This window comes from Saccopteryx bilineata, chromosome 2 (genome assembly GCF_036850765.1).
Source record: "Saccopteryx bilineata isolate mSacBil1 chromosome 2, mSacBil1_pri_phased_curated, whole genome shotgun sequence".
Classification (NCBI taxonomy): domain Eukaryota; kingdom Metazoa; phylum Chordata; class Mammalia; order Chiroptera; family Emballonuridae; genus Saccopteryx; species Saccopteryx bilineata.
This window is the reverse complement of record NC_089491.1, coordinates 166,178,724-166,202,373: the sequence shown is the minus strand read 5'-3', so window position 1 is coordinate 166,202,373 and position 23,650 is coordinate 166,178,724. Positions and strand designations below refer to the sequence as shown.

General features: G+C 37.3%; 1 protein-coding gene across 1 annotated transcript in view; it reads left to right on the top strand.

Moving 5' to 3' along the window:
* Positions 1 to 23,415, top strand: part of GMPS (guanine monophosphate synthase) — a 55,386-nt gene extending 31,971 nt beyond the window's left edge. Inside the window, exons 4-16 of the mRNA XM_066258330.1 lie at positions 753 to 850; positions 2,059 to 2,162; positions 2,791 to 2,984; positions 3,202 to 3,367; positions 5,797 to 5,948; positions 7,136 to 7,309; positions 8,792 to 8,897; positions 11,114 to 11,229; positions 13,975 to 14,100; positions 16,696 to 16,811; positions 18,268 to 18,398; positions 19,540 to 19,712; positions 20,768 to 23,415. Of these exons, the coding sequence (XP_066114427.1) occupies positions 753 to 850; positions 2,059 to 2,162; positions 2,791 to 2,984; positions 3,202 to 3,367; positions 5,797 to 5,948; positions 7,136 to 7,309; positions 8,792 to 8,897; positions 11,114 to 11,229; positions 13,975 to 14,100; positions 16,696 to 16,811; positions 18,268 to 18,398; positions 19,540 to 19,712; positions 20,768 to 20,869 (1,758 nt within the window). The 3' untranslated portion in view covers positions 20,870 to 23,415. The remainder of the gene's footprint in view (positions 1 to 752; positions 851 to 2,058; positions 2,163 to 2,790; positions 2,985 to 3,201; positions 3,368 to 5,796; positions 5,949 to 7,135; positions 7,310 to 8,791; positions 8,898 to 11,113; positions 11,230 to 13,974; positions 14,101 to 16,695; positions 16,812 to 18,267; positions 18,399 to 19,539; positions 19,713 to 20,767) is intronic.
* Positions 23,416 to 23,650: the final 235 nt, after the last annotated feature.

Genomic DNA, 23,650 nt, shown 5'->3' with positions numbered 1-23,650 from the left:
ATTTATAAAGTAGGGAAGTAACTTTATTTTATAAAATTTATAAAGCAGAGTTACAGCAAGTTAAAGCATATAATAATAATTATTTACCAAGTACTTTATGTCAGATTCTTGCTAAGTTTGGCAGAATAAGTCTCTGTAAAACAACTTACTATAGTTAAATCTATCTTTCTATTTATACTTTGGTTTCTCCACTACCACCCACCATGAAAGCTGGAACACCCACTAGTGGGCCGTAGGGACCAGGTTGACTATCACTGATGTAGAGGGTAGCATTTTGGTGATGGTTTTGAAGAATAGGTTTTAGACTATTCCTCTGGGGCTACAGATTAAACAGCTTGGAAGAATTTATCCCTGTCTAGTTTTAATGCCATGCCTCTTCTTGTTGTTTAGTCTTCTCTAAGCTCAGATTACCTTTTAAAATGCTTTTAAATTGAATTCAGATTAAAGCGTTAAATCTATTTTTAACATGAATTAATTAAAGTACAGTAAATGAGAAACCTGCCAGTGCTTAATTGAAATTAACCTCAGGTCAGATTTTTAGTGTAGTTTTGTTTTATGTCTCTTAAATAACTGTATAATTATATATATCAATAATAATGCCAAGTTATCTACATTTATCAAACTTCCTTTATTTTTTTGGGCACAAACACTAGATCCTGAAAATGAGGACTCTAAGTTATTAAATTAGCATAATAAAATGGGTAATTTTCTTTTGATTTATGTTTATATTAATTTATTTTCTCTTTGAATAGATGATGAATAAAGTGTTTGGAGGTACTGTGCACAAAAAAAGTATTAGAGAAGATGGAGTCTTCAGTATTAGTGTGGATAACTCATGCTCACTATTCAGGTATTAGATTTTTTAGATGAATAAGAATGATAGTAGATTGAAGTTGGTATTGTTACACTTTAGAGTTGGACACAATCAAGGCCACAGTGGTGGCTAATAATAGTATTTGTCCTCTAGTTGTGTGTCAAGATGGCCAAGGAGGTAGTGATGCCAACTCAGAATAAGGAAAGCACTTAACTGCATAATTTAAAAGCACCTCTGCGGTCTTGAACACCTATTTGGAGTGACATTTTGTGACGCTAACTAACATTTGTAGTTCTTTCTTTTTACTCCTTGGTGCGGAGTGTGATTCTAAACATGGAAGCTAGATGTTGCGAATGGATACTGTTTTAAACTGTCCTTCATCTGGCATTTTTTTGCTGGATACTTCTTTAGCAAGCCCCCCATTTGTTGGGTTCATTACTTCATATGTGCTTTGTCTCTCCTTTATGAACATGAACATAACTGTACCTGCTACACTATTTTTTTAATACAGTGAATATATTAATTGATTTTATTGCTACATAATAATATGTTAGGTATATAGCTTTGATCTATTTAAAATTGATGAATGAACTGTTCACTAGCTTCCTAGAATTATTTATCTTCTGCCTTTAAAAAAAAAGTCACTGCGTTTTCATTCAGTTTTATAAAAGACCAGAAAACTTAAGTTTTAGTCACTTTCTTTTTTGGGTTTTTTCCATGTTTGGGGTAAAACCCATTTTGATGGACTATTTGGTTACTTATTTGCTTCTTTTTTGACCTATATTTGATATTCTTTTATTGGCTTTATTTATAATGGATAGAATAAATTTAAATTCCAGCAGTGCTGCGCTATTACATATTTATTTCTATTTTCTTGATCTATACATATGGCAAACCAGTACTTCTAACACAAAAAAACAAACTTCAAGATGAATAAGTTCTGGGGAGCGAAGGTACAGCATTGTGACTACAGGTAACAACACTGTATTGTATGCTTGAAGAGAGTAGATTTTAAATGTTCTCACCATACACGAAAAATGGTTACTATGTGAAGTGATGGATGTGGTAACTAACCTTACTGTGGTTAACATTTCACTATATATAATTACATTGTACACCCTAAACTTACACAGTGTTATTTGTCAATGATATTTCAATAAAGCTGGAAAAAATCAAAGCAAAAGAACCCATAAATTATGTCTTTAAGATATTTATACATTGTGTTTTACTTTTTGTATGTTTAGGGGCCTTCAGAAGGAAGAAATTGTTTTGCTTACCCATGGAGATAGTGTAGACAAAGTAGCTGATGGATTCAAGGTTGTGGCACGTTCTGGGAACATTGTGGCAGGTGAAATTCTAAAACTTTTGTAGATTTTATTTTTCAAAATTTGTCTAAAGTGAGGTTATTGTGAAATCTCTGTAGAACTTATTTTACTGTCACTAACTGCTACATAAGGAGGAAGACTTTTATAAAGATTATGATACTAGAATTTTTATGTTGATTAGTTTTTTTTCCTATTGCTAAAAATCTAAGTAATTCATATCAATTTTTATGTTTATAGAGGAAAAAATTATGAGGAATTACTGTGGGTGCTAGTTGAGTCTTATTTTTTTTTTTTGAAGAGATAGTAAAACAGACTCCCATATGCACCCTGATCGGAATCCACCTGGCAGCTCCTGTCTGGGGGCTGATGCTTGAATCAATCAAGTTATTTTTTGCACCTAAGGCTAATGCTTGGACCCTCTGAGCTATCATCAGTGCCCGGGGCCGATGCTTGAACCAATAGAGCCACTGGCTATGGGAGGAGAAGAGAGAGAAGGGGAGAGAGAGAAGCGGATGGTCACTTCTATGTGCCCTGACCGGAGATTGAATTTGAGACCTCCACATGCTGGGCCAAGCTAACCGACCAGGGCCTAGTTGAGTCTTTTCAATATGAAAAAGTTTTAATTTGTGATTTATTTTTTCCTGTGTAAAGGTATAGCAAATGAATCTAAAAAATTATATGGAGCACAGTTCCACCCTGAAGTTGGCCTTACAGAAAATGGGAAAGTAATACTGAAGAACTTCCTCTATGATATTGCCGGGTGCAGTGGGACCTTCACTGTGCAGAACAGAGAACTTGAGTGCATTCGAGAGATCAAAGAGAGAGTAGGCACATCAAAAGTTTTGGTAAGCAAATTTATGTCACTAATCCTAGAACTCAGAGCTGGCTTCCTTGGCATCTAGCCCTTCAGTGATGACTGAGGATCCTGTGCTCTGTGAGCTTTTGCAGTTACCATACATTCCTTTGATACAGTGTTTTTAGGTAATATTTGAAGCTGATAGTTTTTATTTTCTTTTTGCTTATAGTACTGAATTTGATTTTTCTCTTGATTTCGCCCTCTAGGTTTTGCTCAGTGGTGGAGTAGACTCAACAGTTTGTACAGCTTTGCTGAATCGTGCTTTGAACCAAGATCAAGTCATTGCTGTGCACATTGATAATGGCTTTATGAGAAAAAGGGAAAGCCAGTCTGTAGAAGAGGCCCTCAAAAAACTTGGAATTCAGGTCAAAGGTATTAATGAATTCCAGAAAAGTTAATTTGCATATCAAGACTTGTTTATTCAAATCTAACCCTATGGTTTTAAGTAAGCACATTGCCTTAACCAAGTACGGTTTTCCCAATCTCATGATTGGAAATATTTGTTATTTTTATATTATAATTATTTCTGGTTCAGGAGGGGTCCCAGGATAAACTTAGAAACTGAATTATTCCTAAGGTTCTATATGGATGAGTAGGTTACCATTCTCCAGCTCTCCTTGTACTCTTCTACTCATTCTCTTTCTTTTGTTGTCTTTTCCCACCCATACTATTTGTGCATGAGAATACCCAAGCCGACCTACAACAGGTATAAATATACACATTATTTTACAAACAAAGGCTTTTAGGGAGAAGAGGACTGAAAAATCTAAAGTCACTTTTTTTTAGACCACTGATAACTTCTTAGGTCATAACTGCATTTACATTTGTGGAAATCTTTTTTTTAAAACAAAGTATAATCAGTAGTTAGAGTAAAATTGAGTCAATAGTTTAATGATACAAAACATATATATTACTGAATTAATTAAAATTGATGCCAAGAGGTTGAATATAAATAAAATGAAGACATAGTTAAATATGAAACGAAGACAAATCTATTTCTCCTTTTGAAGTTTCGCTATAATGACATGGACATGAAACAAGTGTAATGCCACAGGACAAGAATAGAGGGGTGGGGCTAGGACTAATGGTTTCACCAAAATGCTGGAAAGGAGAAAGCAGATGGATAAAGTAGATTATCGCTAAAGCTAATGAAGTTCAAGTTTCTCAAGCCCTCCCAAACCAAACCTTTCCAAACTCCTGGGAGGGACTTTAGTATTCACACAGTCATATATTTCTATGAAATTTGCAAGTGAGATATTTTAATAATTTGTAGTTAATTAAGTTGACTTTGTTTTCTCACTCTAACTTACTCTCTATTGGGTGGTATTTGAATGGCCATGGGCATTTTGGGATTAGATTTGGGGCGGTGAACGCAAAGCTTACAGATGATGTGTTGTAGAATTGTGCACCTGAAACCTGTATAATTTTGTTACCAGTGCCCCCCGATAACTTCAATTAAAAAAAGTTTAAAAGGTGAGTTAAGTGTACATTTCATTTGGGTCTAGTAGCACAGGCATGCCTGAGAGAGGCTGAGCTCCATTCCAGACCATGTAGCAAAGTGAGGTACATATTCTGCTGGTGGAGGGTCTTGTTTTCAATTTGTAGAAATGTAACATCTGTGAGCTGCAGTGAAGCAGAGTGCAGTGAAACGAGGTATGCCTGTATACATGTGACATGTAGGTGTTTCTATGTATAGTTAAGTTCATCTTAGCCATCCTAGCATTAACCTGCGGTGTTTTAAATACTTGATTTGTTATTCTTTTCCTTGAAAGGGGCCTCCAAACTGTAAAAATTTTTAGCCCCACAAAAACCTGCATCTGTCCTAATAACTGACAGTAGAATGTAGGACTCTGAAACATTGGGTGGGGGTAAGAGAAGGAAGCCAGTAAAATGCAAGGTTTCTGGGAGGCACAGGAATTGGAAGTCTTGGCTTTCTTGTGGGATATTGTTCTGGGGTTGAGCCAAAAGGAAATTGGTTGGAAATCTGGGAAGCAGATTCTTTTCCATAACACAGGAACAAATTGCTGCTATCCCTCTCCATCAGAAGATGAGATTTATTCTCCAAAGAGGCTAAACAGGAGAGGCTTTGGACTTGGACATATCAATACCAGGCATAATTGAAGGGGGATTATACATGAAAACAGTAGGATTAAGTAGAAATTTATATACTGAATGGTGACTCCCTCCGCCACCACTTCCTTGTTCTACTATTGATAGGCAGGAAATTGGAGGTGTCTTCTCTGGAATAATTGAGGAGCTTAAGAGAAAAGACCCACAAATTCTCTGGCAGTTCCCCAATGAAATAGCCAACTGCCTCGTCATCTTACAGTGAAGCCCACCAGTTGTTTAGCCTTATTACCAAATGGAGAGCTCAGTCAGTATTTGAATACTAAACATATGATGTCATGAACATAGTTTTTCAAGAGACAAGTTAATTTGTAGTTCTCAGAAGTTGAGAACTTCCTGTGTATGAACCATTCTTTTAACTCCTGTAGGACCATGTATTTTGCTGTCACTTTTGCTTGTTGCAATTGTGGAACACTGAATAGAAGAAAACCAACCAGCATAATTTAAGATATCATGAACCTAGATCATTAAATGTCATAGGACTCACTAAAGAATAAAATTTAAAGAGTGCCTGTGTAGACTTTATTATTAATCATGGTTTATTGGTAGTCCTGGTTATATGCAGACAAATTATTGGGAGACTAAAGGATCTATGTTTTTTTTCTATAGTTTGATTTGTTAGTATAATTTTTAAAACCTTTTTGATTAAAACATGTTTCTGCTCTCTTTCCCAGTGATAAATGCTGCTCATTCTTTCTACAATGGAACAACAACTCTACCAATATCAGATGAAGACAGAACTCCACGAAAAAGAATTAGTAAAACATTAAATATGACTACAAGTCCTGAGGAGAAAAGAAAAATCATTGGGGATACTTTTGTTAAGGTACCTTTTTTAATATTCACAACGTGTAGTATTTTTTATATGAATTTAAGTGTTTGTTTTTCCTTGTCATATCAAATAACCAGGTTTGCTGATTAATTTTGATTTTTTGTTTAGCTAAGAGTTTTGCTGTATTATATAGACTAGTAAAACTTTTATATTTAAAAAATGTGTATACTTAGGTTGTGCTATTGTTTTAACTAAGAATAGATATTTTCAGTTGATTCTAGACTTTCTGTATTTCAGTTGTTAGTGTTTAGCTTTTGGAGGAAAAGTCTACACATGTTTTTGAATCATATTAAAGCATGTTCTTTTTTATTTTTTTGTGACTCAGAGACAGAGAGAAGGACAGATAGGGACAGACAGACAGGAAGGGAGAGAGATGAGAAGCATCCATTCTTTGTTGCAGCTGCCTAGTTGTTCAGTGATTGCTTTCTCATATGTGCCTTGACCGGGGGGCTTCAGCAGACTGAGTGACCCCTTGCTCAAGCCAGCGACCTTGGGTTCAAGCTGGTGAGCTGTGCTTAAATCAGATGAGCCCGCACTCAAGCTGGCAACCTAGGGGTTTTGAACTTGGGTCCTCTGTGTCTCAGTCCGACGCTCTATCCATTGCACCACTTCCTGGTCAGGCTAAAGCATGTTTTTTAAAGAACATATATTCTTTTGTTTGTTTTTGTATTTTTCTGAAGTGAGAAGCAGGGAGGTTTAGAGACAGACTCCTGCATGCGCCCAACCTTGATCCACCGGGCATGCCCACTGGGGGCAATGCTCTGCCCATCTGTGGCTCTTGCTCCGCTGCAATCTGTGCCATGTTAGTGCCTGAGGTGGAGGCCATGGAACCATCCTTAGCTTCCGGGCCAGCTTTGCTCCAATGGAGGCTTGGCTGCAGGAGGGGAAGAGAGAGACAGAGAGAAAGGAGAGGGGGGAGGGGTGGAGAAGCAGATGGGCGCTTCTCCTGTGTGCCCTGGTCAGGAATCAAACCCGGGACTTCCACAGTCCAGGCTGACGGTGTACTGCTGAGCCAAACTAACCCAGGGACAACATGTTTTTAAAGGGATTTATTTTGGGAGTTGGTGGATTTTATCTAGTCAGTATTGCACAGGACTATAAAAAATTTAGCTGAAAATATAATATTTTGCTGTCAAAAAGATTCACCTTTTAAAAGGCTGTTTTACTCCTGTTGGTTATAGATTGCCAATGAAGTTATTGGAGAAATGAACCTAAAACCTGAGGAGGTTTTCCTTGCACAAGGTACTTTACGGCCTGATCTAATTGAAAGTGCATCTCTTGTTGCAAGTGACAAAGCTGAACTCATCAAAACCCATCACAATGACACAGAGCTTATCAGAAAGTTGAGAGAAGAGGTAAAAACTTATGTGAATTTTCCTATAAAGCCTCTTTCCTCCCTTAACCATTTAAGTGTATAGTTTGATAGTGTGAGTTGTATTTGCATTGTTGTGAAACGGGTTTCCATAGCTTTCTTCTTGTAAAACTGAAACTCTATACCACTAAACAACAGCCACCTTTTTCTCCTAATTCTTTTGTGTGTATATACATATTTTGTTTATTCATTTACCTGTTAGTAGACATTTGATTGCTTCCACCTTTGGCTATTGTGAATTGTTCTTTGAATGTGGATTTGCAAATATTTCTTGCAGACCCAGCTTTCAATTCTTTTGGATATATACCAAAAAGTGGGATTTTTGAAGCTTCCTTAAATTTTTTATATTATTTCCATATTATATTCCCATCAACAATGCCAAGTTTCTAATTTTTACACACTTTGACAACACTTGTTATTTTTTGTTGTTTTAGTAGTAGCTATCATAATGTCTGTGAATGATCTATCTGTCACTATTTTGGGCATCTTAGTGAATGTATAGTGGTATCTCATTATGGTTTTGATTTGCATTTCCTCAGTCACTAATGATGTTAAGTATCTTTCCATGTGCTAGTTGGCTGTTTCTGTATCTTCTTGGGGAAATATCAGTTCAGATCTTTTGCTTTTGTTTAAATTGGTTTATCTTTTATTGAATTGTAAGTGTTCTTTTTATGTTCTAATTATATATCCTTTGTAAGATATGTGATCTGCTTTCTGTGGGTGGTCTTTTCATTCTCTTGATGGTATCATTTGGAGACTTTTATGAAACACTAGTATATTTTCAACTTACCTTGTATTCTAATGAGAACTATATTAGTTGGTGGGTAGGTTTGCCTTGATTTATTTGTATTTAAAAGGTTTATGTTTAAAAATGTGTCTCAGATTAAGATAAACTCACTAACATGTTTCTCTAATGCCTATAAAAACACAGGAAAAAATGAAGTTTCAAAAAGTGATTTTTAAATCTAAGTTAAAAGACAACAGTGAAAGCCAGTAATATGTTACTCTTTGTTTTCTATGTCATTTTGGTTACTAGTTGTTTTTTTTTTGTATTTTTCTGAAGCTGGAAATGGGGAGAGACAGACAGACTCCCGCATGCGCCCGACCGGGATCCACCCGGCACGCCCACCAGGGGCGAAGCTCTGCCCACCAGGGGGCGATGCTCTGCCCCTCCGGGGCGTCGCTCTGCCGCGACCAGAGCCACTCTAGCGCCTGGGGCCAAGGCCAAGGAGCCATCCCCAGTGCCCGGGCCATCTTTGCTCCAATGGAGCCTTGGCTGCGGGAGGGGAACAGAGAGACAGAGAGAAAGGAGGGGGTGGGGGTGGAGAAGCAAATGGGCGCTTCTCCTATGTGCCCTGGCCAGGAATCGAACCCGGGTCCCCCGCACACCAGGCCAACGCTCTACCGCTGAGCCAACCGGCCAGGGCCTTGGTTACTAATTTGTATTTGCCTTTTTCCCCTGTAGGGAAAAGTGATAGAACCTCTGAAGGATTTTCATAAAGATGAAGTAAGAATTTTAGGCAGACAACTTGGACTTCCAGAAGAGTTAGTTTCCAGGCATCCATTTCCAGGTAAATTTAAATATTGAATTCTGTTTGATTTGTTCTTAGACCTTTATGATGAAGAAAAACCAATTGAAACAATGTTGAAATAATTTGATATCATGAAATATATGTAACGAGAGAAAGAAAAGGGTGAGTAGGGATTAAACCTTCTTTTCAGTATCTAGTGTATATACTTTATTTTGTTAAATACAGGGGGTCCTCGGGTTACAATATAGTTTTCGTTCCTATGACAGTGACGTAACCCAAATTTTGGTGTAAATTGAAACACAGCCTAGCCTAAGTCACTTACCTATCCAAACACAGTTGTAAAATTGTAACCTGGAACATAAAAACACAACTAAGCCACAGAAAAAGGAAAAGAACATAAATATACTGTACTGTAGTAACAGAAGAAATGACAAAAAATGAGTAAAACAAAGGACAACTGTAATGGCATAAACTGAAACACTCATGTCTCAAATTTTTAAGTTTTTATGGGAGAGATCATTGTAAATTCAAAGCGTTGTATGTTGAGACTGTTGTAATGTACTTCTTTTTTCCACTATATTTATGTTTAAATATTATACCATCCCTGTAAGTCTGGCATGCAGTGTTGCCTTCAGATGAGAAAACTAAGGCATAGAGATATTTTAATAACATTGCCGCACAATTCTTGGTGTCAGAGCTGGGATTTGTATGTTTTTTCTATAATACCATGATGGAAGACAGGGTTAAAACTTGGTTCTCTGAAATCCTTATACCATGGCTCACTTTTTTTTTTTTTTTTTTACAGAGACAGAGTCAGAGAGAGGGATAGATAGGTCCAGACAGACAGGAACGGAGAGAGATGAGAACCATCAATCATCAGTTTTTCGTTGCGACACCTTAGTTATTCATTGATTGCTTTCTCATATATGCCTTGACTGTGGGCCTTCAGCAGACTGAGTAACCCCTTTCTTGAGCCAGCGACCTTGGGTCCAAGCTGGTGAGCTTTGTTCAAACCAGATGAGCCTGTGCTCAAGCTGGCGACCTTGGGGTCTTGATCCTGGGTCCTTCACATTCCAGTCCGACGCTCTTATCCACTGCGCCACCGCCTGGTCAGGCATGGCTCACTTTTTGTATAAGTACCGTGGCGCCAACCGATTGCACCACTGGAGCTCCCGGCTCACTTTTTGAATGGCTGAACCACTTCTTTGCACCGGTTGTGTGTAACTGATTCATGAACAAATAAAAAATAGCTTAAATAGTCATTTACTGTCATATGGAAAAATAATTAGAGGTGATTACTTGTTTAAAGTTAAAACCAAGAATCTTAACCTGTTTTTATTATGAATTCTTGAGTTTGAGCATGTCTTCTTTCTTAATTTCTAACTCTCATCATTTGGTGATGAATTGAGAGAATAGTCTAATTAAATTAAAAAACAGTAATAGTTCGGCCCTGGCCAGTTGGCTCAGCGGTAGAGCATCAGCCTGGTGTGTAGGGGACCCGGGTTCGATTCCCGGCCAGGGCACATGGGAGAAGCGCCCATTTGCTTCTCCACTCCCCACCCTCCTCCTTCCTCTCTGTCTCTCTCTTCCCCTCCCGCAGCCAAGGCTCCATTGGAGCAAGGATGGCCCGGGCGCTGGGGATGGCTCTGTGGCCTCTGCCCCAGGTGCTAAAGTGGCTCTGGTCGCCCAGGATGGGCAGAGCATCGCCCCCTGGTGGGCAGAGCTTCGCCCCTGGTGGGCGTGCCGGGTGGATCCTGGTCGGGCGCATGTGGGAGTCTGTCTGACTGTCTCTCCTCGTTTCCAGCTTCAGAAAGAATTTAAAAAACAAAACAAAACAAAAACAAAAACAAAAAAACTAATAGTTCAACTGTATTTTAGTAAAATCTAGAATATACAAAAGTGACATATGGAGAAAAATATGGAACCTTTTATTCAAACATGTCAAATGAAACAATACTAGAAATAGAAAGTTTAATTCAAATTATATTTTGAAACTGAAAAAATAGTAATAGTTCACATTTCTTGAGTTCTGGTGTGTGCTAGGCATTCTGCTAAATATTTTGCACACATTGTTTTATTTGACCCTCACGATACAATGTACTTGCAGTGGTGATATGCCAATTATATCTCAGTGAAATTGGGAAAAAACAAAGTGGCACATAGGTTTTAATTTTTGGAAGGATTTTATATTTTGGAATAGTGACATTTTTATATAAAATTTTCATATTAAATACCACTGTTACTCTTCTATTTAGGTCCTGGCCTGGCAATCAGAGTAATATGTGCTGAAGAACCTTATATTTGTAAGGACTTTCCTGAAACCAACAATATTTTGAAAATAGTAGCTGATTTCTCTGCAAGTGTTAAAAAGGTAATAATTTATATTAAATTTATATATTGTGGGAACTCTAAACAGACAGCTAACCAGTACAAGGAATTAAATGTATTGTTATTGTACTGCAGAATTTACAGTGACTATTAGAATTTAATTATTTGTATATTCATAGTAATTTAATCTTTGAGATGACTATGAAGAAAATATTCTACAGAGACACCTAAATACAGACTTTCATTTCTAGTCATACAGCAGATTGGATATTCTGAATCCTTAAAAATGTTAGCTATGAAAAGGTGTATTAAAATATTATATGTGTTGCAAGAAAGCTAGGAGAATTATTTTAGCTTCAAATTGAGGAGGAATAGAAAAGTCTTTAATCCTTCTGTAAATTTGGTGCCTAAATTTATAATCTGTGTGGTTTGAAAAACTGCCAGAATTCAATTCTAATTTAAAGTGAACCTTGTTTGGTGGTGCTTCCAGGTGTAGGGCAAGAAGCAGTGTAAATAAATGGACTCTTTGGAGTATCTTCAATTGGGATTCAAAGAATTCCCATACATACAGTTCCAACAAATAAGAGCTTACAGTAAAAAATTACAAAGTATAGAAGAAGCAAGGTATCATGAATGAGAGGTAGTAGAAACTAGCAAAACCCCTCAAATACTTCAAATACTAGAATTAGCAGATAGATAATGTAAAGTACATAAAATTGAAAGAAGCAATTTATAATAAGGTATATGCTAAGAGGCTATCAAAAATGGATAGTTTTTAAAAAATTAAGTTCTAGAAATGAAAATAACAAATTAAAAACAGCTAAAGAAAGACATTAAATTGTGTAGAAATTAGAATAAAGCATCAAAGGGAAAATAGGGGTGGAAGAAATTAAGGTAGGATAAAGCCTGACCAGGCAGTGGCGCAGTGGATAGAGTGTCGGACTGGGATTCGGAGGACCCAGGTTCGTAACCCTGAGGTCACTGGCTTGAGCACGGGCTCATCAGCTTGAGCGTGGCGTCACTGGCTTGAGTCTGGGATCATAGCCATGACCCCATGTTCACTAACTTGAGCCCAAAGGTTGCTGGCTTGAGCCCAAGGTCTCTGGCTTGAGCAAGGGGTCACTCGCTCTGCTGTAACCCTTCCATAAAGGTACATATGAGAAAGCAATCGGTGAACAACTAAGGAGCTGCAACCAAGAATTGATGCTTCTCATCTCTCTTCCTTCCTGTCTGTCTGTCTCTGTCTCTCTCCATCTCTGTCAAAAAAAAAAAAAAAAAGATAAGATGGAAAGGTCAACCTTAACATATTTTCAGAAGGAGATAATAGACACATGTATTTGAATGCCTCCATTCTGGTTAAAGACCATGTCTCAGGATTCAGCAAAACATAATCTATCTCTGTCAGAATAAAGGAAAGGAGTTTGACACTGTGTTTGCATACCTAGCAAAACTGCACACTGCCAAAGACAAAGCAGCCGCAAAGAAAAGATTAATTTACCTAACAAAGGGAAGACCGTTATACAGAAAACAATGGTAAAAGCAAGGAGAAGTCAAGGTCCTAAGAGAAAATAATTGTTCACAATAGTGGACAGATATATTATCTTCTAATATCAGATAAACAGAAATTACCACCAACAGTCTATTGCTTAAGGAACTCAATAAAGGAGGTGGTTTTTAATCCTGGTTATGTATTGGAATCTGGGGAAGCTTTTGAAGTATACTGTGATTGGTCCCCTTCTTCCTAGTGTCCTACTTACCCTGGGATGGAACCTGATCATACTGTGAAATTTGAGTGTGCAGTTAGGCTTGAGAACCACTGTTTAAAAGACTGATTGTAGAAGTGAAAGGATCCCTGGAGAAAGATCTGAGCTATGAGGGAAAAAATGGTCAACACAGAAAATGGTAAATGGGTAAAATTCAAGCGAACATGGAATATAAAATGAAAATAATGATCTATAATTTTTGGTGTTTATTTAAAAACTGTTATAATGATATATAGCTAAAGTTGCATGTGAACCACAAGGGGATTGATTGGAATTAAAGCATTTAAAGATGTTCGCATTGTTTGCCAGGAGGTCAGAGAGATTTATTTTCTTTAGTCAGATATGAACACTAACATTTAACGGGAACTATTAAAAGAATAAAAATAGAGGGTTTAACTTTAAAACTAGGAAAGGGGTAATAAATGATCTGGGAGAAATCTCAGTTCAGAATGTACGAAAGAAAAAAGAAACAGAAAGAGTGGGACAAATAGAAACCACTGAATAAAACGGTAGAATGAAATCTGGTCATATTGTTAACCCACAATTAATTAAAAAGAATAGCATCTATAGGTAAGACATAGATTGTAAAACTAGATTGAAAAGTAAAATCTAACTATATAGTCTCCTTACCTGTGGATAGAAGGGGTGAGAGTAAAAGAATGGAAAAACATATACCAGACAAATAAACCAAAAAAGAAGAGGGAGGATTAATTTCAGACAAAATTGACTGTATGGCAAAACATTTTATTAGAGATTAGGAGATTTATGAGGCATGTCAAGAGGATTTAAACCTAGATGTATATAAATTTAATATGTATTTCTTACCTTGATACTTAATATCTCATTCCAGTAGCCCTCAGGAATGAAATTCTAATATACTGCACGGCACACACAAGTCAAAGAGAAATACCCAAAATATATATTGCTATAAAGCAGTAACTGTAGATATGTAAGATAGTAATAGATACAAAATAATGAGTACCTTATTTCTGGAAACCGTTAAGAAATATCTCTGGTTTTCTCAGCCACATACACTATTACAAAGAGTCAAAGCCTGCACAACAGAAGAGGACCAGGAGAAGCTGATGCAAATCACAAGTCTGCATTCGCTGAATGCCTTCCTGCTGCCCGTTAAAACTGTAGGAGTGCAGGTAAGTTGTGTGAATTCACTGACCTGTGACATAATCTTTCTGCAGATACCTTTTCCACTAATAATGAAATAGGATGGCTTAGGAAAATGAAATATGAAAAAATATATAACAAATACAGAAATATAAAAAGGGAGTGTTTTATATAATGTTTATGGAATGAACAAGGTTATAGGATTTGGTAGTTTTGGAACATCTGTCACCTCTAACTAAAAGTAAAAATTCAAAGAAAGCCTGACCAGGCAGTGGCACAGTGGATAGAGCGTTGGACTGGGATGTGGAGGACCCAGGTTCGAGACCTCGAGCTCACCAGCTTGAGCCCACGGTCTCTGGCTAGAGCAAGGGGTTATCGGTCTGCTGTAGCTCCCCCGGTAAAGGTACATATGAGAAATCAATCAATGAACAACTAAGAAACTGCAACGAAGAATTGATGTTTCTCATCTCTCTCCCTTCCTGTCTGTCTGTCTCTATCTGTCCCTCTCTCTGACTCTCTCTGTCTCTCCCACAAGAAAAAAAAAATCAAAGAAAGATTTGCTATAGGGTTAGTGTACTTTCTTCTGCCTTGAAGGAAAGTCACCAGGAGGTCATGTTGTCATTTATCCTTCTTGGTCTAACTGCAGGAAGGCGGCCTCCAGGTGAACATCCTACATCTTTTAGGTCTTGTTCTCAGCCAGGGTACTTCTTAAACCAGTATTCTCTATATCTGTCACATCTTTTAGCTGTGATGATGTCCAGATAACATCTTTTCTATTTATTGTTCTGTCTTTCCAATGGTAGAAGCATGTGAGGATAATAGTTTTTACTTTTAAAATGCTATTCATGAAATGCTATTTATAATTAGATTATATTAAGTTCAGAGTCTGTAATAAAATGAAAACTAGAAAAGGTGTTCAGTAATTTAGCTTGAAATGGTATGAGTGTCAGCTATTGGGTTAATGACTTCATAGAGATAGAATTATATGTTGGAAGACATGAACCGTTTTAGAAATTATTCACCTAAAGCTGTAAACATACTCTTTCCTGAATTTGTTGGATGAGTAACTTTTTAAAAATGAAGCGTATTCAGGCTCTACTACTTTTCCCATCAAAATTAGTTTCTTTTGTTATTAGATATTTAGCTTCATTTTAATCTCTTAGGCCTTTGGGGAGCCTTGAAGGCCAGTAAAAATTTTATTCATGATTAGTATATTTTATTCATGATTAGTATAGCAGTGAACTTTATTTTCTAAATACCAAAGTAAACCATACTGGTAAAAAAATAGGCAATACATTAAAAGTAATTTTTTCTATTCTTGCTCTTTAGTTGTGTAGTATGTGTTCTTCCAAATTTATTTAAAATATAAAGGGAATTATAGACACACGTAGTTTGTCAACTTTTTTTTTAATTAAACACCATGAATTTATTATCTTTTCATGCCCTTAAAAGTAGCTTATTCTTAACTGCTGCCTATGTTTCATATACAGTTATGCCATATTTTAATCATTCCACTACCTGTAAACCATTTTTAGTATTTCACCGTTATAGGCATTTCAGCTAGTAATGTTTTATTTCTTTAAGCAGTTACTCATGTGCTTCTGTAAGATAATTTCCTGGATTAAAAGTATGTACATTTAAAATTTTGATAGTCATTGTCAAATTAGCATTCATATAGTCTGAATTCTTGTTTTCTTAGGTAGTTAGATGATTCTTTTAAAATTGCTTTTTAGTTTAATTTGATTTTATTTTAAAAACAAATTACTAGATGAAACAGGACAAAGAAAAAGAAAATCATTATTACCAGTTATATTCACTTGTTTTTAAATGAACTTTTTCAGCTTATTTTAAAAGAAATTGATAAGTGAATGTTTATGAAATTATTTTTTATCTCTGACTTAAGAACCCTTTATTCACCTAATCAGCATGGGCAGATGGTGTCTGCCAAATTTAGTGTGCTGGCTGGCAGAGTGTGCTAGCTGTCTGCCATTGGTCAGTTGCTTGGAATGAAATTCCAGTGGGCCTCTGGCATGTTGAATATATTCTTGAAATAGACACTATGTCTGAATTGATTTAGATAGAATTTTTTTCTTTTTATTTTAAAGAGAGGCAGGGAGACAGAGAGAGACAGGAATATTGAGCTGTTCCTCTTATGTTCCCTGGCCAGGAAATCAAATTGGCAACCTCCATGCTCTAGGATGATGCTCCAGCCAACCAACCTATCTGGCCAGGGATTAATTTTCGTTGATTTTTAAAGAGACAGACAGAGGAAGGGAGAGAGAGGGAGGGGAAAGGGAAGCATGTGTTGTTCCACTCAGTCGTGCATTTTTTGGTTGCGTTCCATGTGTGCCCTGACTGGGGATTGAACCCGCAATCTTGTTGTTTCAGGATGACATTCTTAACCACCTGAGCTAACCGGCCGGGCCTGATTTAGGTAGAACTCAATAGATTTTTAATTTAGAATTCACTTACATTATTAGGGAAGTATCTATATGTACTTTCATAAACAAGTTTTTGTTCAAAAAAATTTACTATTAATGGTATCACTATGCATGAAATGGTTTCAGTCCATATTTTGACTTCTATAAAATCATTAAAATTTTTTATTGTGCTTTTACTTTCAGGGTGATTGTCGTTCCTACAGTTATGTGTGTGGAATCTCCAGTAAAGATGAACCTGACTGGGAATCTCTTATATTCCTGGCGAGGCTTATACCTCGCATGTGTCACAACATTAACAGGTGTGTTCTACAGTGGGAACCAGGGGGAGGGGGGAGGTGTAATGGAAGGATATCCTTTTTTTTTAAAGCTTTTTCACTATTGAAAGACCAATAGGCTCAAATGTACATGTAAGTATACACTTAGGTCACAACTGAGCAGATATTTAATTAGATCTTGTGTTTTGTTCCTTCAACACAGTATAATCATCTGCTTACTTAAAAAAATTATTTTGTTTAAAGGAAAAAAATGAAAGGATTTTTATTTTAGTATAAAATATTTTAAAGGCAGTTCTAAAACTTGTCTTTCAAACTAGCAACTTAACCTATCGATTTTATAATAACAGGTCCTATTCAAAGGAGAACATTGACCTGGGACACTGAATACCTAGGTTCAAAACCCCAAAGTTGCTGGCTTGAGTGTGTGCTCATCCTGCTTGAGCTTGGGATTATAGACATGATTCCATGGTCACTGACTTGAGCCCAAGGTTGCTGGCTTGAGCAAGGGGTCACTGACTAGGCTGGAACCCCCTGGTCAAAGCACATATGAGAAAGCAATCAATGAATAACTAAAGTGATGCAATTACAAGTTGATTTTCATCTCCTTTCCTGTCTGTCCCTGTCTTTCTCCCACTAAAACAAACAAACAACAACAACAACAAAAAATCAAAAGAGCCTGACCTGTGGTGGTGCAGTGGATAAAGCGTCAACCTGGAAACGCTGAGGTTGCCGGTTCAAAACCCTGGGCTTGCCTGGTCAAGGCACATATGGGAGTTGATGCTTCCTGTTCCTCCCCCCTTCCCTCTCTCTCTTTCTCTCTCTCCCCTCTCTATAATGAATAAATAAAATCTTAAAAAAAAAAAAAATCAAGAGAAATTACTTTCTCAGAATGCTGGAGGCTAGAAGTATGAAATCAAGGTATCACCAAGGCCATGCTCCCTGTGAAGGTTCTAGGGAGGGTCCTTTCTTGCTTCTTCTCAGTTTCTGGTGTTTGCTGGCAGTCCTTGGCATGTGACAGTATAACTAATCTCTGTCTCCATCCTCATGTGGCCTTCTTCTGTCTCTGTGTGTTTGTGTTCCCAAATGCCTGTCTTTTTAGAAAGACACCCAGTCATTGGATTAGCGGCCACCCTTATCTTAAGTTGATTACATCTGCAGAGACCCTATTTCAACCACAGATTCCAGATGAATATGAAGTTTTGGGGACCCTCTTAAACCTAAGACGTTATATGAAAAGAGGATTGTGATAATCACATATATCTTTGCACATTTTTGAGATATTAATATTCCAGAGAATATACTTTGAGGATGGTACATAGAACATAGACCTATTTATAATTTTATATCCTAATTTACCCATTTGGGGATTAGAAGTGGGTAGGAGAGGGGCGTAGAGGTAAATGGAAAAAATGTTATTTTATGTGCCCTGCTTCTCATACTAAATTCTAATTTTCTATAATTTTTTCCTTTCCCTTTCTAGAGTTGTCTATATATTTGGCCCACCAGTTAAAGAGCCTCCTACAGATGTTACTCCCACTTTCTTGACAACAGGGGTGCTCAGTACTTTACGCCAAGCTGATTTTGAGGCTCAGAATATTCTCAGGGAGTCTGGTAAGTTATTTATTTAGTTTATCACTGTGTGCTCTAACTAGAATTTGGAAGTTTGGTGTGGTGGTGATGTCTGATAGAGAATGTAACTTAATTTTTAGGTGCTTTCATTTTTATTATTTATTTCTATGGCTATCGTATTTCCCCATGTATAAGACATACCTTAATTTTGGGGCCCAAAATATGAAAAAAAAAAAATTACGTAAAACGATTGACCTCAGGTTTTATTCATCATAAAATTCATACAACTAACTACTCATCTGCGTGAAAAATGGGAAATGCAAGTAAAAACCTCCACAACCACTGTATAAGATACATCCAGTTTTTAGACCCCATATTTTTCAGAAAAGGGTGCGTCTTATACAAGGGGAAATATGGTATTTTTGTGATAATGCCTTCATATAAAATATATTCACCTTTGGTCATTTGCAGACATGTGCTGAGTGGCAGGGAATTTGAGTTGTTCAATTTGCATGTTCCCAGCTGAGGTTGAACAAGGCAGTACTCTGACTTCTGGTTTCAGCTCTTACACATACAAACAAGTGTCCTTTTTGTAGTCTCTTTAGTACCATATTTTTTGCCTTTTTTGCTTTTTGTTGGTGATTTCACTATTTAAAGTATCCCTCAAGCATAATTCTGAGGTGCTGCCAAGTTTTCTAAGTACAGGAAGGCTGTTTTGTGCCTTTCAGAGAAAATAGGTAGATTAGATAAGGTTTGCTCATGCATGAATTATAGTGCTGTTGGATGTGAATTAATGAATCTACAGTATATATTAAATAAAGTATTTTTAAACAGAAACACACATAAAACAAGGTTATGTACTGATTGGCTGATGAAAATGTGACCAGAGGCTTGCAAGAACCTAAGGAACTATTTCCTGTTGGGGCAGTGGGCAGTGTTTGCTATATAGACCAGAACACCATGAAGAGCAAGAATAGACTTTTTCAAATTATGTTTCCTGTATTTGGGATTAGTTAGTTAAAATGCTGTGAGAGTACCTGAAAACAACACACAGTGATTGTCCTTACTGTGGTATGTGCATGTATATGATTTTAGGGGTTGTCTGGAAGGATTTTATTGAACTGGGTCAGAGTGCTAGTTCGTGGACGGTGATTGACTCTGCACATTGCCTTCCTTTCTCCAGGATATGCTGGAAAAATCAGCCAGATGCCGGTGATTTTGACACCATTACATTTTGATCGGGACCCCCTTCAGAAGCAGCCTTCATGCCAGAGATCTGTGGTTATTCGAACCTTTATTACTAGTGATTTCATGACTGGTATACCAGCAACACCTGGCAATGAGATCCCTGTAGAGGTAATTTACATATTTTCTTCTAATGTTTATTTTGAATACCTCATACATTTTATAGTATGGTGAATGGAATAGACTGACAATGTTGATATTTCTGGGGTTGGTTTTCTATTCATAGGACAGGCTCATTTTATCTCCACATAATTGATTGTGTAGGACACTGGAGTAGTTACTAAGGCCTTACATTTATTATATCCCTCTAGATGTTTGATCACTATGTGGAGAGTAACCAACCAACTCTAATCTGTAATTTTATTTAATTTGGCCGCCCAGCCTCTATAAATAATATTCTCCAAGTAAATAAGAAAACCCTAGGAGTGAAGAGAAGTTTATTAGAAATAAGGATGATAATTGATAGCATTATGACCAGAAACCCATGAATTGCTTATGTTCTGCCTATTAGCAATTTCGTTTTTGATCACCATCTTCCTCTTCTATTATCTTTCCACCGTAGCATTCCAAAGGAGCTGTTTATTTGCTTAGTAGCAGATGAAAATCACAGTGTGCCTTTGTTGGTTAGACTGCTGCTCTAGTACTCTGATGCAAATCTCGGGTTACAGCTGTATTGCTGGGTTGGGAAATGTGCTTACAGTCTGTTTTCCCTTGGGCTCAGACTTACTAAGGTTTTGTGCAGTCAGTGACCAGGCCTTCTCTTGTACACTTGGCAGTGGTTTCTATAGTACATTATGTACCCACCACTTCCAGAGTTGTATGTTTCAGTCACAGGTAATTTATGAAGAATTGCTTAAATAAATAAAATCATATGTTTAGATGCCATAGTAATGCCAAATTGCTATAAATGTTTCTAAACACTTGCTGTGAACCTGTAACAAACACAACGTACAGGCCAGCACCTGTTTGTGAACCATACTTTGAGTTGAAATCACTTAAATCTATTGAGGGAAATAGGTTCACTACATAACATTAGCTACAGACCATCCCATATACATAGAGAACAACAGTAAAAATAGGTCATGATTTCAACTTCCACACTCTCTAGGTCTTTTGCACATGCTGTAGATTCTTGCTCTTCTATTTTAATCTTTGTTTTATAACAGGTGGTGTTAAAGATGGTCACTGAGATTAAGAAGATTCCTGGTATTTCTCGAATTATGTATGACTTAACATCAAAGCCCCCAGGAACTACAGAGTGGGAGTAATAAACTTGTTCTGTAAAGTTCTGTGTGCAGTTTAAATTGAATAGAAACCATTTCCGGTATTGATATGCAGTACTGTGAAGAGGACCAAAGCGGCTACAACCCATCTGAATTCTTCACAGCAAAAATCTGTGGGCCTTTAAGGGCTGAGTTGGGGATAAGTAAAAGGGTGGAAGAGTTTGTACGGGTATAATCAAAGCATTGCCTACACTCAGATTGACACTGCATTTGCCTTTGCCTCACTTGTTCTTTATGTATAAACTCAGTGTTGTCTGATGTCTCTGTCAGTGGAGGTGTATGTATGAAGGTGGGTACATTTGGGGGTAGTGTTGGGCTTCTGTTCCATTGCTGGTTTCTCAGAGCTGTTAGAAAACACCCATTATTCTCCAGTGTGACTTAGTATGTATACTTGTTGGAGAATCTGAGTCTCCATGTAAGTAGCTTATTTTTCTGTAGATTGGAGGAATTGATGAATATGTCAGATAAAGGTATAGCTGAGCTAGTCCAGCCACTTTGCAGTATGCTGATGTTGTAAAATGTAAGCTACCTTAAGATACAAATCACCAGTAATTTGTTGAAGAACTTTAGAAGTTTATGATGTCACAGCCGTGAGAGGAAGAAACTATCAGTCTCAGTTTAAAATGTTTTCAGGTCATGTTTTTTACAGATATCATCTTGCTCACAGTCAACCTTTTCATTAGTAAGGAGCTTTATCTTCCCTGCCTTATATGGCCCACTCCAGCAGCCTTTTAAGAAGTTTCTGTTTTCTCCCTAGAAGAGACTATATGTTGTGGCATAAAATTTGAGTGCTTTGATCTCATTTGGTCAGAGGTGAAGCTCTGAGACCACAAAAACCATCTTGCATGCTGGCAGCTTAAAAATGCATGCCTGAAGCTTACATCATTTAGTAAAGAATTGTAAAATGAACTCTTAGATGTAATTTGTACAGAGGTTTATTACCCGCTTCCCAGAAGACTGTGACTAGTTTTGGCCCATGCAAGCTGTTGCCAAATTCTGTAATCCTACCAGCTGTAAGAGAAAATTCAGGAACTGGTTGGACGTTGCCATTGCTAGCAGTTTCTACCAGATCCTTTATAACATTTATGTAAGCATCTAAACACAGTTTTAGATGTAAGTTCTACAACTGTTTCTCATTCAGTATTTTAGCTGATGTTACTATTTCAGAATGTTACGTTTTTCCTTGTTCATTTTTTGTTGGGGTATGATTGACATATAACATATTCGCTTTCACTGTCCATACTTTTCTTATGCCATTTCCATCTCAGGTTGCTGCCTCTTACTTTCACAATTCTGTATTAGTCAGGCACAAAATTTTGTATGGAATTTAGTGTTAGATAACAATAAAATTATGCGTGGCAGATGTCTTCATTCTGGCTGTCCCAGAGGACAAGAAAATTGTTGCTGGGCCATGAGGGGAAGAGTGAGTCCTGTCTATCGTAAACAGATATCTTTACCTGAGACCAAGGAAGTCACATGACTTCGACCAAACTCGAAAGGTTTATTTTCTTTCCTAACGATGAGTTATTCATAATGGCCTTTTGAAAAGAGGATATGTTAGTGATCTGGCCTTAACAGAATTGGAATCTTGTTGTTTTATAGCTAGAATAGATAACTTAAAAAAAGGTTTACAGACCCTGGCCAGTTGGCTCAGTGGTAGAGCATTGGCCTGGCGTGCGGGGGACCTGGGTTCGGTTTCCGGCCAGGCCACATAGGAGAGGCGCCCATTTGCTTCTCCATCCCCCCCCCCCCCCAATTCCTCTCTGTCTCTCTCTTCCCCTCCCGCAGCCAAGGCTCCATTGGAGCAAAGATGGCCCGGGCGCTGGGGATGGCTCCTTGGCCTCTGCCCCAGGTGCTAGAGTGGCTCTGGTCACGGCAGAGCGACGCCCCGGAGGGGCAGACCCTGGTGGGCGTGCCGGGTGGATCCCGGTCGGGCGCATGCGGGAGTCTGTCTGACTGTCTCTCCCCGTTTCCAGCTTCAGAAAAATACAAAAAAAAAAAAAAAAAAAGTTTACAAACATTTATGTTTAGGTGAAAAACTTTTTCTTCTAGCAAAAGTCTCTTGTTTTGAAGCAAATACTAGGAATCTAGAAAGAATATATAGTAATAGTGTTTTTCCCCCCTAATGTATGTTCTGTGGGGACATTGCTTCACTGAGATGATCCATGTAAAAGTGTTAGGTCATGTAAGTTTGGGAAGTGCTGCCCACTTGTCCTTCCATCTTGGATATCTTGGAGATTTGTGGTATGATATTTAAAGTTCTGAGAAATTTAGAAGTTAAAAATAATTAATTTTTTTTGCCTGACCTGTGGTGGCGCAGTGGATAAAGTGTCGACCTGGAAATGCTGAGGTCGCCGGTTTGAAACCCTGGGCTTGCCTGGTCAAGGCACATATGGGAGTTGATGCTTCTAGCTCCTCCCCCCTTCTCTCTCTCTCTCTCTCTCCTCTCTTTCTGTCTCTCCCTCTCCTCTCTAAAATGAATAAATAAAAAATAAAAATAAATAAATAAAAAGATTAAAAAAAAAAAGAAATGATGGAAATAGCAAAAAATCACCAAAAAAAAAAAAATTAATTTTTTTCAACCTAATGTTTTTCCCATATTTGTTTACTAACCCCCTTCTTACATAGTCCTACTTAATACTGGAAAGATGGTTTCTCCAAAACACACCTTGACATGATAAAGGGAAAAAATGAAAATTTCTGAAATTCAGAAATTCTTTAATACCAGGTCCTTGGGTTATGACACAATTATATTAGCTTTCACTG